General features: G+C 37.5%; 1 protein-coding gene across 2 annotated transcripts in view; it reads right to left on the reverse strand.

Moving 5' to 3' along the window:
• Nucleotides 1-7,773: 7,773 nt before the first annotated feature.
• LOC102003328 (chromosome unknown open reading frame, human C12orf4) overlaps nucleotides 7,774-19,584 on the reverse strand; it is a 36,795-nt gene continuing 24,984 nt past the window's right edge. Inside the window, exons 11-14 of one of the 2 annotated variants that reach the window (XM_005378731.2) lie at nucleotides 15,002-15,204; nucleotides 9,554-9,611; nucleotides 8,912-8,979; nucleotides 7,774-8,322 (exon numbers count right to left, since the gene is read on the reverse strand). In XM_005378731.2, the coding sequence (XP_005378788.1) occupies nucleotides 8,230-8,322; nucleotides 8,912-8,979; nucleotides 9,554-9,611; nucleotides 15,002-15,204 (422 nt within the window). In that variant the 3' untranslated portion in view covers nucleotides 7,774-8,229. The remainder of the gene's footprint in view (nucleotides 8,323-8,911; nucleotides 8,980-9,553; nucleotides 9,612-15,001; nucleotides 15,205-19,584) is intronic. The other variant, XM_013511553.1, reaches the window with a different exon arrangement.

The following is a 19,584-nucleotide window of genomic DNA, read 5'->3' on the forward strand; positions in this document are numbered from 1 at the left end:
CAAAATAGCATAAGAACAATACAAATAAAACAGAGTTAAGACAAAATTGCAGGAAATTAACAATGGTTGTTGTATTACTTGTTGATATCCCCTTGTTATTTTCTCAAAGGACACTCGTGATTGATAACTACATGTGTATTTGTTTATTAAGAAATGTCTTTTCTACTAGGTAGGGCATGGGGTCATATCTGTTAGTTTCTTTTTTGTTTGTTTGTTTTTTTTGTTTTTTGTTTTTTTTGGTTTTTCTCCGGTACCGGGAACCAAACTCACGACCTTGCGCTTGCCAGGCAGGCGCTTTGCCGCTGAGCTAAATCCCCAGCCCCATATCTGTTAGTTTCTAGAGTCTGTCTTGTTCATCCTTATTAAGCAATGTCTCCAGTGTGGCACACAACAGATACTCAATGAATATTCGTTTAATGTGTAAATCTTCCTTCCTTCCTTCCACATTTGTGCCTGTCCATGCCCTACCTCATTCTCAAAAATATATAAAGATTCAAAAGTACCTCTGTTCTCAGGACTAAAATTGAAATTTATCTTTCTGTAACTTTATAGTTTCTGCAGTGCTTGCCTGGCAAGTGCAAGGTCCTGAGTTCAATTCCCAGCACAAAAAAGAATTTTGTAGACTATTCTCACTTTTTTTGCATGGTTCTATGGAGTAGAGAAGGAAGAAAGTACCAGTCATATTTTTTTTTTTTGCTGTTTTTTTTGCTGTTTCCTGAGAAAATGTTGCTGATGAGAAGACTGTAGTCTTGGGAACTGTCATTCAAGACTCTCTTTGGTTTAATACAAATTGTTAGAGACTTGGGATTTTCTGTTTTAGGCATTCTGAAGTTTTATCATAAAGGATTTACTTGTAGATTTATTTTTGCTTTTCTGCTCAAATATCAACTTTCTTCTGAATCTGAAGAGTCACGTCATCAATTGTGAGAAAATTTTAACCATAATGTCTTACCATCTTCTCACTGTTTCTCTCTATACCCAGATAAAATGGCATGCTTAGCCCACAATACACACAGGTGAATATGAGATGGATTACAGCCCTAAACCATAAAAAGAAAAATGTGAAAACTCCTAGGAGGAAATAGCTTATATGAGCCTATAGCTTTGATCCTGGGGTAAGAAAGGATATCTCAGATGAGACACAAAAAGTTGAAACTGTAAAAGAGTAAATTATATCACATTAAAATTTAAAACCTCCATGAAAAATAACACATAAAACAAGATGAAGACATACTGTAACTGTAAAAGAGATTTTGAAGAATAACTTAGAAAACGTTGTTTAGAATACAGGAAAAAATTTAAAATATTAATATAAAAAAGATAATAGAAAAAAATGGACAAAGGGTTGAAACAGGCAGATAACGAGCAAGGAAATCCAAATAGCCAATGAATGTATGCTTTATTGCTCAACACTGTCAGGACCCAGAGATGCAAACTCAAATGCCAGTGAGATATTGTTTTGTGCTTATCAGGACAGCAAAAATTAACATTCCTTCTCATCTACATGCAGCTATGGAGGAAAAGGAGCCTCCACACACTGCCAATGGAAGGCAGGTTTGCTACAGTTTGGGATCAAACTGTAGCAAATTGGAAGATATTCATACTCTATAATCCAGAAAATCTGCTCATAAACCCTGGATAAATCCTGAAGTCTGTGCACAACACGTATGAGGGTGTGACTGCACAGGACAATATGGCACACGTGTGGAGACAATCTCATGGCCAATAAACAGAATGAATAAATAAGTAAATTGGGCTACAGGCTAATTCAGATCAGATGCTGCAACCAATATTAATAAAGTAGCCATGAGTAGGTTAACATGGTTAAATCCATGAAGCATCATATTAGAGATTTTTAAAAAATAAAGTTTTTGCATGCTATGTATAGAATAAAGTATATACAAAGGCATTAGAACTATGAACAGATCCATGACAATGAGGGAGAAGGAAATCAAAATAGTGGTTCCTGCTGAGGTTAAGAATAAGACAAATTGATAGCAAACACATTCCCAGTGCTTGCCATCCTGTGTCCACTGTCCTTTGCAAAGTGATTTACGTAGCATCTTCTCTTCAAACTGTGGGGTCTATTATGCCACCTTTTGTATTTTGGATGGTTTTGTGGTTTGCTTTAATCAGTACAATAGAAGGCTGTAGACATGATGAGATGTGTTTAACTACCATGTGCCTTACCAACCTGACTATCGTTATGTGGACAAGAGCGGGCTTGGCTGCTGGAGAATGAGACCCTGGGAAGAATCTCAACTATTCCAGCCTAAGTCAGATGATCCCCCAATACATGTGAGTCTAGTCTAGATCATCAGAGCCATATATCTGACCTGCAGCTGACTGAGGACTTATAAATGAGCCCACGTGAAGCTAGCACTGCTGAGAAGACCCATAGAATAATGGAGAATAAATGTTTATTGTTTCAGCCAGAAATTCTGGAGTACTTTGAACTTAGAAACAGCTGATACAAGGAGGAAAAATAGAGCTGGGAGGAGCAAAAGGAGAGTGCTTTGATCTGTACCTGTGATGTTTAATACTTTTTTTAAAAGAGAGAGCTGGAAGGGTGTAGCTGAGTGGTAGAGGTCTTGGCTAGCATGTGCAAGGCCTTGGGTTCAGTCTACAGCACTGCAAAACAAAATAAAAACCCTAAAGCAAAAGCCAACGTGGCAAAAATGTTAAAATTTAACAAATACAAGTAGTAGGCACATAGGTAGTCCCCCAACTTTTCTGCATATTTGAAGTATTTTACAATAAAATAAAATTCAGGAAGGAAATGTGCTACACTAACTGTGACAGATAGCTAAGATGATTGTTTTCAGAAGAACGAAGAAAGGTACCAGCTGTGCCGCTCCTCCCTGCTCCCCACTGTCACGCACACAAAGGAGACTAAGTGGACTGGTGATTTCTGTGTTGTAATCCTCTTCTCTCATCCCTGGACCTCCTCCTATTCCTCCCTAGCTCTTAATACTCTTGCTCCGGTTGGTCATCTGTAAGACAGGAAACATCTCATCAGGTCACTCACAAGAGCGGTAAGATAACTAGGGAAGTATTATAGGGGCAACTCTTTCATTGTAGCTGCCATGTGGGTAGGAGCCTAAATTCCGTAACTACTTCATACTATTGTTATGTCTAAAATCTAGGCTCTCCTGGTAAAAATGTTAGTCCTTCCTGTTCCACTACAAATACAGGGTTAGCCACCTACCTTGTGACTTCCTGTGACATTCTAAGCTGTCCAGTCCTTTGTATCTGAGGGTTGTTTCCACTAGTGGCATAGGTGACATTCTGTGTGTCTGCCAGGAGGATTTGTGCTTGAACTATTGAGAGTGGCAAGGGCTCTTAGAGGGTACATCCGATGCCAGGGAAAGGCACGGATAAGCAGGCTGTGCCCAATGGACTCAATGTCTCTTTTGGCCCCATGCATTGATAATATTCCTTATTTTGACTTCCATAGCATTTGTGCATTCTTTATTGTCTCTGGCGGTATACCCTTGGTACACGTTGGCTGTTACTTTGAGTTACCGTCTGTTCTTTTACCAACTCAGTTAGGCCATGAGCTCCTTGAGGATATGGTGTTTTAAGTGACAGCATCCCTACTATCTAGTGAGAGGAAGGAAGCAAAGGAGAAAGGTCAGACAGGAAGGAAGAGAGGAAGGAAAGGGATACAGGAAGGAATGAAGTAAGGAGGGATAATAGCAGCAAATATTTATAGAATGATGATATGCCAGGTAGTATGTACTTTCTTATTTAATCCTTCCAACTACTCAGTGAGGTAAATACTATTATTAATTTTTTCCTAGCTTACAGATGAGAAAACATGCTTAGGAGTGTTAGGTAATATGACCAATGTAACAAGCCACAGTGAACACACTGGCAAGCCAGCATTTACACTGAAGTTTGCTGAACTCTAGGGCCTGTGTTCCTGACTTCTGAGTTACACTGCTGCTTGGAGAGGGTATTTTTCTTCAGGAGGTGCATCACACCTTCTTGCACGAATGAACACTAGACAGCACTGCAGCACTCCACTTGGGGGCTGCTGTTAACAGCGAACAACAGAAAGCACAAAACACGGGCCTTCCCGAATATACCACAAAGTATTTGGCTGTGAGCAGAAACAAGACTGTGAAGTGTCGCTTTGCTCCGTATGAACTGGGAGTGGTGCACCGAGTGACTCACAGTTTTTGCCATTCTGTAAATATTCACTAATGATCCTGACAACGCTGCCAAGGGTCCTGCATCCCATCCCACTGGACTTTACATGTGCATGAGTTGGATTTGATGAAATTATTCCTCTTATAAATGGCTGTGTGCTCTGTGAGGGCCTCTTCAATTTTGGAGTTACAAATACATTTTCACAAGTAGGTGAATTCACAAGTACGGAGTTTGTGGTTAATGAGCACTCAGTGCATGTGGGAATGAATTCAGCCAAACCTTAGATGTGGAAATATCAGAAGCTGTTTCAGGAAGGAACAGCAAGAGATCTGAAGTGCTGCAATACACTTAGCTGTGTATGTTTCCATAGTACATACTGATCCTGTAGGGAACCTTCAAAAGTAATCTACCTTCCCAGTCCCCAGCTTTGGGTAGGGTTCAATCTTGATCATTAGAGATTGCCAGCAGCACAGATCACAGAACAGCCTGCCAGTCACTTCACTTTACAAGTTTCGTTCTCCCTGAATAATTTTGAGGCTGGGTCTTGCTTTGCATTGTGTCCTTGTGCATGGAATAAACTCAGTACACATTTGCTGTTTCTTGAACTTGATCATGAGGGCCAATGTCCTACTTACACTGTCTTCCTCTCTTCTCTCACTCTGTGATATACTCACATGTAAATATTTCTGCCTCAAGTAGTTCCTGGATTTAGTAGTCCAGGATTTAATGGTCCTTTGAGATGTCATTCAGCTAATTAAATAATCTTTCCAAAATACATTTCACTTGGATGGTACCCAGAGGTTACATCAAATGCCAAGGCTTGTTTCTGTCTTTGCAAATTACACAATAACAACATTATGAATCTCTTGCTAATTAGAACCTTAGCTGCACAGACATATCTTTGATGAACAAAAACCAGACTGCTCAACTAATTTCAATTGTTTGTGAAGTTTTCAGAACATTTCAAATATGGGGAAGCTGATGGAAATGTTCCTGTTTGATTAAAGGAAAGAAAATCACTAAATGGTTCTAAAATATGGTATTTTTGCAAATAGGTGTTGTAAAATATTATTTCACTCATAATTTTTATACTGCTTAGTCCTTTTGAGCAATCTAATTCCACCAAAACAGGAAAATACAGTCACAGAAAAGCATCCATTTCCACTTAAAAACTGAAAGATAGCTTGAGACTCCACCATATAAGCTTTGTCTGGTCTTTCTACCCAGCTCTGTGGATTCTCCCTTTGGCCCTCTGAACAGGAAGGTTTCTGTGAATCCCTTCTTGTGAGCATAGCCAGGGTCCAGTGGAAATGACATAAATGATGCTCTATCAACAAGAGATCCTGCCAACTCCCCAACAAGCAAGTCTCCTCCCATTGAAACATGTTTTCATGCACTTCTTCCATTTCAGTCACACTGTCATGCTGAGCACAGCTGGTCCCATATTTCTAGCTCAATGGCAAGGTGACAGCCTTGCTTGGCTTAGTGCTTTCTTTGAGAGCAAAAACAAGAAATGGAAGGAAAGCGTGGTACAAAATGGTAGCTTTAGGTTTACCATTCCTGCCTGATTCCCAAAGTATATTGTTTTTGAAGCACTGACCTTATTATCGTATTTTAGGAACATTTAATTTTATGTAAACAGAAAACTATGTTGAGACACTCATCAGTGTTGTGCTAAGCAACTCAGACCCTTACGAGTCAGCTGCTCTCAACTTACTAGCCATTTGTCACTGCTTGAAGCTGCATCTTATACCTACAATGCTTGAGTGCCCTTTCTGTTCTCATCCTGCTTCAGATCTGCTATGGCTTGGATCTGGAATGGCTCCCAAAGGCCAATGGATTAAAGGCTTGGCTGCCAGCCATATTGGAGGTGGTGAAACCATTAAGAGGTGGGTCTGTTGAGAGGAAGTCAAATCACTGGGGACAATGGGACCCTAGCCCTTTTCTGTTGCTGTTTCCTGGGTGCCATGAGATGAACAGGCTTTCTCTTCCACACTCCCATCACACAGTAATGTGATGCCACAGGCCCAAAGCAACAGGGTCAGGTAACCATGGACTGAAAACTCTGAAACTGTGAGCCAAAACAAACCTTTTCTATGATTATCTTAGGTATTCTGTCATACAGCAACAGAAAGCTAACGCTACACCCTTCATAAAGTGCCTGAAGTCATTCTACTCTGGGAAGCCCTCAGGAGCACTCAGATCAGTCATCCTTCCTGGCCTAAATACAAAAACCAATTTCCTTAATTACTGAACTGCTAAACCCATCATTTAAGTGCACATAATTAGTATTTCAAGTGGCATATTTGTTAATCAGTGTGGTGTTTCTTGTTTTCATCAGTGGTAATATCATAAGAATGCTTTTTCCAATCTTGATGCTTCCATGTATCTAATAATATAGTACTTTGTGAAAAATGGACACTTGATAAATTTATCTTGATTTCACAGGCTCATAGTACCTTCAACTGCCCTTAAGGTAAAGCCATCAATTTCTAAGTAACTTACAAAATAGTCTTATGGTGATAGAGGAGTTAGTGGCATTTACCCGACTTTCATGAGCAAACTTTTGTTCCTACACCCTGAAAACTGGATGTATTCATCCACATCTTGATTGTATGTACCTCTGGCAAGTTAGAGTTCTGTGGAATGACTTGCAAGGTTTCTTATCTGTTTCTTATCGACCCAACTATACTTACTTCCACCAAGCTCTACATTGACCTGTTAAAGCACTAAAATAGTCTCTGACACTGACCATCATTCCTTGTTTCTGCCTCTATCGACTTTGCATCAGAATTAATCTCAATGAGAACAGTGGCACCTGGAAGATAGTTTCACCAAGATATAGGAACTAAGAAAAAAATATCTACCTTCCTGGTGGAAACACCAGACTCCTTGACAAAGAACTTGGAAAGTTTGTGTCTAAAAGACAAACTGTTAGAATAAGTGTCCTGATTAGGGTTGTCCTTAGAGTTGGATGTATCTCTTACATTTACACTAAGAGTGTACACTAGGAGTGCTATTGTTTCTTGTGATCAAGATATGCAGTTCATAATGGCATAGAAGACCCTCTGTTTCACTCTATGGGACAGCTGCAATATCCACACTACTTGGATTTGATGAAATGACTGTCTTTGTAAGTGTGTGTGCTTTTGTTTAACACAGTCAGTATTCGTGGCAAAGATGCTACAGATGGGATAAATAAGTGATATGCCACACTGGGGGAAGACAATGGAAAAGGAAGGGACAGTCATCAGTAGAAAAATGCAAGGGGTTGAAGAATGGTTACAGAGGCCAAGAGTGGAGAAAAGAAAACAGGAAAAAAAAAAATGATCCTAATTGTGTGATTGCCACAACACTGTCAGGTATAGGTGCTGGTTTAGACTAACTTTACATCAGGCTGGCAGAAAAGTGCACTATTTCCCAGTCCATGGGATGCTATTAATAGACTGGGGCAAAGTCACAGAGGGAAGATGAGACAGAGGTAAAGAATTCAAAGCCTTTCCTGACTCTAACTTAAATAAGCTTAGAAAGTAGATGAAAAGCAAGGGTTTTAAGCAGCAGAATTTGAAAGAATAAGCACATTTGTTTCTACAAAAAGATTTTCATAAGAAACCCATATTTGCAAAGATTACTTTAGCGCTTTTTAATTTTGATTTGGCAAATAAAGTAGTGGAAGATTTTATTATCTATATACTTACGAAAGGTCTGTACCTGATCTATGATTCAAACCTTTTGGAAAAGTTGATGGAAAGGTAGTGAGCAGTATCCTAGAGCAAGTGTCTATGAGGGATAAATGGGAAGTTTTAGTTCACTGACATTCACTGATAGGACACGGAGAAAAAGGAGATGTTCAGAAAGAGCTTAAGAATAAATATTCCATTAGGGCTGATCACTACTAGTCTGCTCAGTGTATAAATTTCTGGGATGTTTAACAGGCACATATCATGATTTGATTTGTGGCTTAGGTTGCAGATTCTCTTTCTGGATATCTTTTGCTTGACAGGACTCCAGCATAGCTTGAGTTCCTGGAGAGCTTAACGATCCTCTTCTGCCAGTGTGTCAGTTCACATGTATTTAATGCTTGGACGTCAGAGTGAGGGTTGAAGATACTCGGAAGATCTGGGGAAGCATGTTACTAAGCTGATAAAACATTTCTTCCGAAATACTCTGTAAGAGGTAAAAAAATTTGTATTTGTTAAATCATTCATTTTTTTAAATTTTAGAAGGATTTTAAAATATACATCTCATGCTAGACATGGGTTACAATATGTGAAAATTCTCTTTCATGACTAATTTGACTCTGACTAACAGACTGGGTTATTTTCTAGCTCATTCTTCTGACCATTTATGTTGTTTCTGCCAATCAATCTGATTGCTAGAAAACCCTTAGATAACACTAGTGTGTAATAAATACCACTAATTCTGCTAAATTCTATACAGAATACAGAATCATTTTCTGCAAATGCCCTTCATATGAACACTTCATTGTCTATATAATATAAATGTGGAAACAAACAACAGGAAGGTGAGTTGCTTGCTTGGGGGGTTAAATAAAAGATCCTTTGAGTGGTAGATACTGACACTTCTCACAATAAAGGAAGTGCTTTTACAGTATTCAAATACTTCTTCCTGCATAAAGTAAGAAGCCTTTGACACCTTGTATGTTACTTAGGTGTTTAGGGTAGCATGCCTAGCTATATCTATGAGGAATACTGTAAGAGATTAAACTGGGGTAAAATTTATTCAGGCAACACACCTGTGGTACCAGGAATTGCACTGTCCTAGAAATTCCTCCATCCCATGAGGCCATTTCCATCATGAAACCTAAAACAGAACAATAATTTACTGCAGGATGAGCTTTGGACTTCCGATAGCCCAGTCACTTCTGAGAGAAGCTGTATTTGCATTATGGGGCCTTCAGTCTTGACTCTGAGATAGCCATTTGCCTGCAGGAAAAAGCTAAGCCTAAAGAACACATACGTGCTTATAATTTCTAATTTTCCAGGCCAAAATTTTCACATAGTTTTATTAACACTCTCATACTTATGATTTCTCAAGTCCTGCTTGGTCTTCAGACAAGCTAAAAGAGGTCATTAAATGTTACTTGAATATATGTCTCCATTTTCTATTTTCTAAGAAAATAAAAGGCAACAGAGAGCAATCAGAATCACAGCCAACTATAAATAACACCCAAATATCCTTGCCTTTCAGGAGGCTGAAGACTTGTTTATTTTGTGATTGGATAAGATAAATTCAGAGTCTGTTATAAAATATCTGATTAACTCACTAAGGCACCAGATGACAGTGGTAACTTTTATATTCTTCCTTCTGGGTTATTCTGCTTTCAATATTGAGGAAGAAATATAGCAGTGATTGTTAAATACAAGGCTATGCTCACCTTTGACACACTTGAACACAAGTTCTGCTCTTCTTAAGCACCAGGGTATAGTCATTTCCTAAAAACAGAAACAAAACAAATTATAGTTTTAACAGAATTTTATAAAAATAAAAAATACAGGCAAATCTGTACTTGCCTATTGTGCTGACCACCCATGTTGTGAACAGGTTCAGGCAATTATTTGCTAATTCCAACTGGATTTCCTTTAGTTTTCAGATGTATGACTTCTGCTTATTAAACACTACTTCAGAAATACAACTAAGTCTACGAAACATAATAAAATGAACAAACATACCCTCACAACTTTTCAGATCAGTAATTTTAAAGACAACTGTAAATTGCACAATCCATGCATGAGCAATGAAATAAGATGTTTTTATTGTACAACATGCTATGGTAAAATTAATGGGAGTAAGTATATCATCTGTACCACCTAAAAAATCCAAATGCTGCCATTTTACTATGCTCCCTTCTAATCTTTAGCCAAATGTGCACATAGATGTTAGTCAGACTACAACAAATACTATTTATAATTTTCCATAGTATGATTAGTGAGTGTGCTATTTTAGATTCTATTTCTTTTTACTATGGCTAGAATTATCATTCCATATTGAAACTCCCCATAATTACACCTATAAAATATGTTTATTATTTCATGATGATGATTCCCAAGCATTTGAAGTCTCAGGATTTCTGAGGACTCCAATGAGCTTTTATTTATGTGGTATTTACTCCATCAGAATTAAAAACTTAGAAAAGATTAATTTCATTGAAAATCAAGGATAAGCCAGTCACATGGTAACATAAACATCTTAATGAAAAATAACTGTTTCCTAACACAAAAAAAATTTTAGTAAAAATTGTAATGTATTCTTCAAACATGGTAATCAACTATTTTATGGTCTGTGTCTCATAATTCTGGTACCTCAAAGTCTTTGTGTCTGTTTTCATGATTGATTGGTTCTGCTGTTTCCAATTTATTGTGTCTTATTTCATTATAGGCCTACTTATCTTTCACTCATGTTAATTATTTTATTCAAGAATCATATGTAGGAATAAATACTAAAGTATAACAGTGGTTATAGTCCTTTAAAATATTACTCTCAAATCCATTTTTTGAAATACAATAGTAATAACCAAAATAAAAAAATTATTACAGCTTATAGTATTTTAATGAAGCATGCACACACACATATATGTATACATATCATTAGCTGTTAGTAACTTGTCTTAAAATCTACAGAGAAATCTATTGACACCTTTGATTAGCCTTTTAGTTACTTCAGGGTAAGGTCAAGTCTAAGTGAGGACAACGAATGTAAATTATAAGCGCAGAGCTTTAGAAGGGCCAGCCTTCAACACACAAAACATATACTACCCAAAACATTAAAATCGGGATAATAATAGTAATGATGAAAGACTGTTGCACAAGTTAGAATGGAGATGGTATATAGGAAAAATATAACCAAGTCCTAGCTGCCAGACTTGATTACTCCTCTAAGTAGATGGGGGAAAACTAAGTACTTTGATTGTCCATTTATCCAACAATCATCACTTTTACCCATTAATGCCATGGTGTTTTGTATGTGAGCGGTTAATGCAGCAAAATTTATGAGACAAATGAATTCACACTTGTCAGAATGATATGAATTAATGACAAAGTTTCATTAACGCTATGGAGAGAACATACTAAAATACCAATTCATAGCAGGACCCTAGTATAGCTTTGAAATGATAAATACACTCCAAATACCAATTTAATTTTCATTGACATACTTTAACTCAGTGCTGCTTTGCAATATATGTATCTGAAGGGAGTGGCAGACAGCCGCATGTACATGCACATGGATGCACACATGCACACACACATTTATCCTCACCTCTTCCAGACACATACATAGAGGCGCCATCTCAAGATTAAGGTAGATGCTTGCCAGTTTTTTTATCCTATCATTTTATCTCTGATTAAAAGTGGCATGTTTTTAAAAGAAGAATGGCTTTGGGCATTTAGAAAAGGTAAAATAAGCTTTAGACGACAATAAAGTCATGAGAAGATGTGGTTAGGTGATGGCTACACCTTACTGATGTGCCTAAGAGAATGTGCCATGAGAGATTCCCACTAATAAAGAAGCTAGCAGGCTCAATTAAGACCTTTTGATTTTGGAACTGAGGCAGAAAATTAGGGACCAATGCTATACTTAGATGCTACATGGGAAATGCACACAGAGCAGATTTTAAAATGGAAAACTGGAATTAAAATCTCAATTATGATAACTGAGATGCTGTGTTCTAGCTACACTTGATGGCCATATATGTTGACCACTCAATGCAAGCCTTCAGATTATGCCAAGATTAAACTATGAGGTTAGTAGGTATTTGTAAGTCTTTACTGTTACATCTTAGAGGTTAGGCATAAGAATTATTTTCTGTGTTTATGCACCAGCAGGGAAGATTGCAAGATAATTGTTTATATCTCATGTATATACCTCTGAGGCATTTGAAACCCTATCAATCAGTTTCAAAGTCATTATCAGAAGGTGAGTCTGGCTTTTTTATTTTTCAAATTAAAAAATAACATGGTATTTTCAATGACTTTGGAAAACAATTTGGCTATCTCTACTAAAGCTAAAAATATACCTACATTGAGACCTAAGAATTTCATTCCTAAGTGTATTTAAGCAGAAATGTCAAAAAATATGTACAAGAATGTTTATACTGATACTAGACCTAATAACCAAAATTTAGAAACTACCAGAAGTCCATAAATAGTAAAATGGCTAAACAATTGTGATTCAGGCACATGGGACAATACATAACAAAGAGAATGAACAAGTCACAATCACACATAACTACACGACATTATTTCACAAACAGAACACAAATGAAAGAAGACACAGGATCAACTACAAAGCCATGCTTTTCTGAGATGAAATTCAGGGTTACCCTTGTAGGCAGAGTGATTTAAGTAACTGGAAGAGAGTAAAGTGGGTTCTGTTTTATGATCTGGCTACTGGTGACAAGGATGTTTAGTTTGTGAAAATCTGAGCTGAATATTTATGTATACTTTTCCATAGTGTATTATATTCCAATAAAAAGTCTAAAACAAGTAATTTCACTAGTAACAACCATAAAACTAAAATCCCTAACCTCCAAGGTATTCCACAAATTAACAGTAAATATAAACAAATATGGAACTCAGCTTTCTTGACTGGCAGATTCATTTATCTATTAAGTAAGAGTGACTCGAATACAACAGTGTCTTGAGATCATAAAGATCTATAGTGAGAAAACAAGTATGTCTTTCTCCTTGCTCATAGGTTATTTTTGCTTTTTCTTCTTAAGCTACAAGTAATTCTACAGCTTCTTACTTCTCCTAGGTAGATATTATATACACTAACATGTAGCAACTGTGTCTAGAAACTCTATTTGAGGAGGAAAACAATGCCTGCAAGTGCTTTGGGATTCTTGCACAAAGACTAAAACACACATTGCCTCTATATCCTGTGTAATGTCATCTGAGTTTGTAGAATAAACTTCTTGACCTTGAGTGGATGTTAAAATACAACAAATAGGAGGATTACAGCTCAATATACTTTTGTGAATTAAAATGGACATTTCCAAAACAAACTTAATGTTCTGCAGCTGGCTGTCCCAATTTAAAACATGTAACTTTTGTGACATTGTGGGACAGGGAATGCTAGTAGTATCAGATGTCTGGAAGTAAATCTGAACCTAGTGACTTTTGGAAACACTGCTTTTGAGGTTGTTTCCCACCTACATACAACCATTTTTATAAACTGGTTAACCAGGAGTCCAGCTGCAGGAATGTCTGGATGTTTCCTTGTGGCAGGAATTCATCATAAATGTTGTTATTCCCCAAGGTTCTTTTATAGATGGACCAGTTGGTGACGATAACTTCATAAGAGTTAAATATTTCTGACTGAATGAAAACTCTAAAGCTACTATAAAAGAAAAAAGATGTTTGTCCATCTCTCCTGATGCTGTTAGGTACGAGTGAGGCCATAGAAGCAAGTGCAGTGGAGAATGAGGAAAGGATAATGCAGAATTCTACCCCAAACAATAAGGTATCTGGTGAATTCACTAGAGCAGGTTGTAAATAGGAAATAACGTAAAATTATCCTGTCTCAGGTGGAACTGTTTGGGTACTGAATTTGACATGAGTACTCTTGCAATATAATGGATGTACACTGGGACTTACCTAAAATGTAAAACATAAACTCTTTTATACTACCCTATATGATTCAGCATTTACACAAGTGTTTTATTTTGGTAAGTACCTTAATAATCAAAGATCAAGTTTCTTTCCTGTACTTAGCACAATCTGTACTTAGCAGCTGTCAATTTTTTTTTTTTGACACAAGGTCTCACTATGTAGTCCGGGCTGGCCTTGAACTCACTATGTACCCTAGACTGGCCTCGAACTCACAATGATTCTCCTTCCTCAGCTTCCTGAGTGCTAGGATTACAGGAGTGCACCACCATGCCTGGTAACAGTCATCAGTTTTGCTTTATAAAACACTTGCTTGAAACAACCACGCCCAGAGGTGCTGGTAAGGACCCTTCATCACCCAGCTGATCAGAAAGACACATCTGAACCCATTTGGCCTTAGGCTCCTTTGTTCTTCCAGCAGCCTTGGAGCTGAATGTTAGTCCTTGTGTTGTTTCTACAACTTATGCCCTTTAACCAGCTTTTACAAGGCTGAGGGAAGAAAGGAGGGCAACAGTCACTGAAAGAGAATTAAAATTAAAAGTATCAAATACACTGTAGTACATAACAAAAGGAGTGAGTGAGTATGCCACATCTGAACTGTAGAAGTCAGTAACTGTATTACCCAAAAAATATCCCTGAGAAATGTTATGCTTGGCTGGTTTCCTCCTGTCATCTGGCGTTTCTTTCCGTTACTAATTAACGCACACTCAGAGAATGCAAACTAATTTTACTATTAGCCTAAGCTAAATACAAATGTACAGATAAATGCTACATAAGCTGAAAATGGAGGAGGAAGAACTGGAGCGGGTGGAAGAAGAGGAAGGCATGTACGTTACCCGAAGCTAAAGACTAATTTGGATTTCTTGTTTACTTTATTATAGGACAATGCTACAATTCTGTAAACATGAGTGGTTAAGGTTTATTCACTTTTTTTTGTCTGTTTGGTTTGTTTTGTTTTGTTGAGCCAGGGTCTCACTAAGTAGCCCCGGCTGGCCTCAAATTAGCAACAATCCCCTGCCTCAGCCTCCTGAGTGCTGGAATCACAGGTGTGTACCATCATGCCCAGCTGTTCACTGTTTTATGTCAGTCAATTCTAATAACCAGACAGGGGAGGCAAAGTCCATTAGCACAAAAAAGGGGAGAATTTGAAAATGTAAAGTAAATTATTAAACAACATGAATACTCAATATATTCATAAATGACAGGAATCTTCTCACCTCCGACATATCATGCACCAGCAAGAGAGGGATACTGATTGTAGTGATGTCATGAGTGCAGCAAACTTTGAGTATGTTTCGGAGGCCCATAATGGCAGGGTCCCGAGCAGTGATATTTCCTGATTTCACATTGTCATCCACACAGAGATGGAAAGCAACGTGGATTTCTGAGAGATTGGAATGCCGTGTTATGTAAAATTCCCCTGTGAACAACAAATACCATCACGATTTTCAAATGCATAAATCACATTCACTAGTGGGTTTAAAGATAACAGCAATGGGCAGTCAATGTGTGGGTCTGGCAAGGGTGCATCGGGAAATTAGGTGGAGCACAGAAGGATTGCTTTCTACTCAATTCTTGGGAAGAAGGTAATATGAATAATAGGCAATAGCAATTTTTCAAGAGGGCATAAATTGGCATTAAGTGACTGCCAATCAGTAGGTAAATAAAGCCAGCACAACTGGTTAAAACGCCAAACTTACCATGTAAAAATATGTCACTTGATTACTTGCTTTCCCCATATCCTAAATATATTTTCCCTCATTTCAACTTATGGGACTAATCTTTGTTCATTCGTTCTCAGCTCAGGTCAGAAATACACTGAGCCTTATTTTTTTCCTTTCCTTCAATGCCTATTCCACAACCCACTACCAACTATTTTCCACTCTATTTCTAAAAACTATCTCAAATCTGAGCATCCCATACTTATTGCTATTACCCTACTTCATGTTACTACTCTCACCCAGATTTTGCAAAATTTTAATTTATCCCTTTGCTTCTAGTATTGCCCAACTACAAACAATTTTTTTACTGTGAGCCAAGATGATTTAAATGCAATTTAGGTTTTATAATTTCTCTACTAAAAATCAGCTAACAGGCTCACACTACATTTAGAAAAAAGACTAATTCTTTTTTGCACCCCCCAGGCCTACAAGATCTGGCCTGCACGATTGAGCCCATCTCTTCACTTGCTCTTCTTTGCTCTAGTCACATAGGCTTTTGCTGAGCTCTTCAAATATGCAGAGCTTGTTCCCAAATCAGGGCTGCTCCCTGGAAGGTTTTTCTCCAAGATTCTCACATGGCTGACTTCATCAGTCATGGCTCAGATCAAATGTCACCTTCTCAGAATTCTTCCTGGCCATTCAATCTGATATAGAACCCCCCCGACACACATACACTCTCATTCTTTTTTACATTTTGCTTTATTTTACTCTTGGCACTAAAATTCTTTCATTTACACAATATGATCGAAAAATACGGTGAATATTTACTTTTTTAAAAAAATGTATTACAATAAAAAACACATTGCCATGAATTCCCCTCAGAACACTCCCCCTGGCTTTGAAGACATTTACCCTACCGTTCTTGCCACTTTCTGAAGCAGTCCTAGAAGCCCTTTCCTGGAGTGCCTTTGCTGTGTGCTCCAGCGGCCTACATGTACTGCACTGATTCAAAATGCTTACCTTTTATGGCTAGTTTGACTTTGGAGACGAGCCAGAAGTTGCATGCTACCAGAGCCAGTGAATACAGTGGATGAGGGAGCAGTAGAATGATTTTATGAGTCTGCCTTTTTGTACAATGGTACACAGCATGATCGTACACCATATTTTTGATTGTATCCAACAAATACATAGAAAACACTTCTAAAATTGCTGCAGAAAGTGGCAAGAATAATGGAGCAATTGCGTTCAAAGTGAGAGGAAGCATTTTGAGGGGGATAGATAGTAATGTATCCCACCATAATACATTTTAAAAATTTAAACATCACCATATATTTTGATCACACCACCATCTCACATATAATCCTAAAGAGATTACATAAATGTGACCTATGACTTTAGGACTTTTGTCTATCTTATTTAATGCTCCATTTTCAGCAAAAGGAGGCACTCAAATATTTGGAGAATGAATGAATGTTTTAGACTAAATGCTGGAGCACTGTTTCTTTTTTTTTAAAGACAGGGTTTTGCTACATAGTTCAGCCTGGCTTTGAACTCACTTTGTAGCCCAGGCTGGCCTGAAACTCGCAGCAGTCCTCCTGCTTCAGCTTCCTGAGTGCTGGGATTACAGGAATGTACTACCACGCTCAGCAGCACTGTTTCTCAAAGTATAAAATCCATGCTTCTTACACTCACTCTTTTTATTTGCCACCATAGCTAAGAAAAACATCAACAGTTTTTATTTTATGTAGTTTCTGTGGAGATAAATACGCAAAGTATATAAAGAATATGTTTTTAGCTGGGAGTGCTTACGTTAGAAAAACAGAGTTCAAATAAATAACCTAAAGATACAATTCAAGAAAACAAACAGAATAGTCTTCTTTGAAAGATTAGATAAACCAAACCCAAAGCTAGTACAAGGATGGAAATTATTAAGAGTAGGGTGGAAATTAATGAAATTGAAATTAAATAAATAAATACGAAGAATCAATTAGTTGAAGAGCTGCTTCTTTGAAAGAATAACAGAAACAAACAAAGCCTTAGTCAAACAAGCAAAGAGGGAAGATCAGAACCACATCAACACAATTAGAAGTGAGAAAAGTGAGATCACAATGGCTGCTGCCAAAATCCAGGAAATCATTAGTAAGAACTATGAAAAATTGTACTCCAACAAACTGGAAAACCTTGAAGAAATGGACAGCTCCCTAGACACATACGAATTATCAAAACTGAACCAAGAAGACATAAAATAATCTGAACAATCCAATAACAGACAATGAAATTGAGGTAGGAATAAAAAACATACAACTCTATAGAATAGTGAAAACATTTTTTTCCAGTTACTCCTCAGGAAAAGGACTAATATCTAGAAAATATCAAGAACTCACAAAACCAGACTCCTCCTCCCCAAGATAAAAGTCCCACTCAGGATATGTTCAGTGTCCCTTGCCATTAGAGAGATGCGAATGAAAACAACACTGAGATTCTATCTTACCACAGAAAGAATGGCTATCATTAAGAAATCCAATAATAACAAATGCTGGCGAGGCTGCAGAGAGAAAGGAACCCTTCTATATTGTTGGTGGGAATGTAAATTGGTACAACCACTATGGAAATCAGTATAAAGTTTCCTTAAAATACAAAAAAACTGCAACCATTTGACCTAGCTATTCCCCTAAGATACTATTTTAGTATCTTCCTAAAAGAGCTAAGTCATATTATAGTGATACATGAATACTCCATATTTATACCAGCAGTGACTCATAATAGCTTAATCTTGGAAGCAGCCTATATGTCCATCAGTCGAGGGATGGGTAAAGAAAACATGGTAGTTATATATAATGAAGTATTGCTCTGCAATAAAGAAGGATAAATTTGAGTCATTTGTAGGAAAATGGGTGCACCTTAAGATCATAATGTTAAATGAACCAAAATCAGACACACAAACTTAAATACTGTATGGTTTCTGTTATATGACAAACCCAAAGTATAAATACATTAAAGCTCCAAATAAAAGACAGACAATAGGAAATAGGGAGATAGATCTTTGCAAATGAGAAAAAAACCAAGGTAGGCCGGAGGAAGGGAAGGAGAGAAAGGGACACAAAAAAGAATTGGTGTGTCATATACATGTACCAACGAATGCAGTCATTATGCACCACAAACATGTACTAAAAATATATCTATATATATATTCATTTATTTATTTATTTTTACAAATGCATATGGCTCACTAAAATTCTGGTATCCTTTAGAAAAGGTTTGCTCGTCTCTACCTCTTTACAGGAATCCTGCCCTCACACGTTCTGTGCATGCTTGCTTCAGATAAAGGCATTATCTGAAGTGTTACTTTTAAGCATGTGGTGTACTTATATTCAAAAGTATTTATATGTTGGCACTATGCTTGATATTCTAGTTACATACATTTGTAGCTGTATCCATAGATGCCTTTGAAAGGTCCTAGACAAAGGTCTTTTTTCCCCTCCTCTTTATTCTTTTTATATATTTGAACAAGATAAAAGAGTTAGATAAATAGAAAAAGAAACTGAAGAATGAACAGTGATAGAGCTGCTGAAAAAAAAAAAAAAAGACAGGAAAGAAAAAACCCAGGGGCAAAAAAGAATGTGAAAGGGCAATTGTGTAGTGATGAATAGCACTTTGTATTTCTCAAGAAGGCAATGAAAGACACAGACTGGTTGTCAGAAAGACGGGACAATATCCTGCAGGCCCAGTGAGTGCTGCACCTCTGAAACTCCTCCCAGTAATGATGGAAGCCACAGAGTGAAGCATGGGCCACAGGCCAACAGTGAGGTAGGATGACTTGGAGCGCGAGTCAGGTGCTTCTAATCCCCAACCTGGCACTGCTTTCTTCGACCTTAAATGACTTGCCTCTTGGTCTCATTTCACCCATTAATAAAATGGAAGCCAGTCCTGGAGCGGGCAGTAACAATCCAACTAGTATGAGGTAGTACAAAACTGGCTAGATTGGATGTTAAGGACACCTGGGCTCTAGCAGCTATTAGATGAGTGATCTTGGGCAAATCAGTTCACCTTATTATGTTACTTTGTACATGAAATGGGAAAAATAATGCCTACTTCTCTTACAAGGCTGTTGTCAGAATTATATGAGAAAAAGTGTAAAT

The sequence above is a fragment of the Chinchilla lanigera genome, unplaced genomic scaffold (assembly GCF_000276665.1).
Source record: "Chinchilla lanigera isolate Chin_1 unplaced genomic scaffold, ChiLan1.0 scaffold00012, whole genome shotgun sequence".
NCBI lineage: Eukaryota > Metazoa > Chordata > Mammalia > Rodentia > Chinchillidae > Chinchilla > Chinchilla lanigera.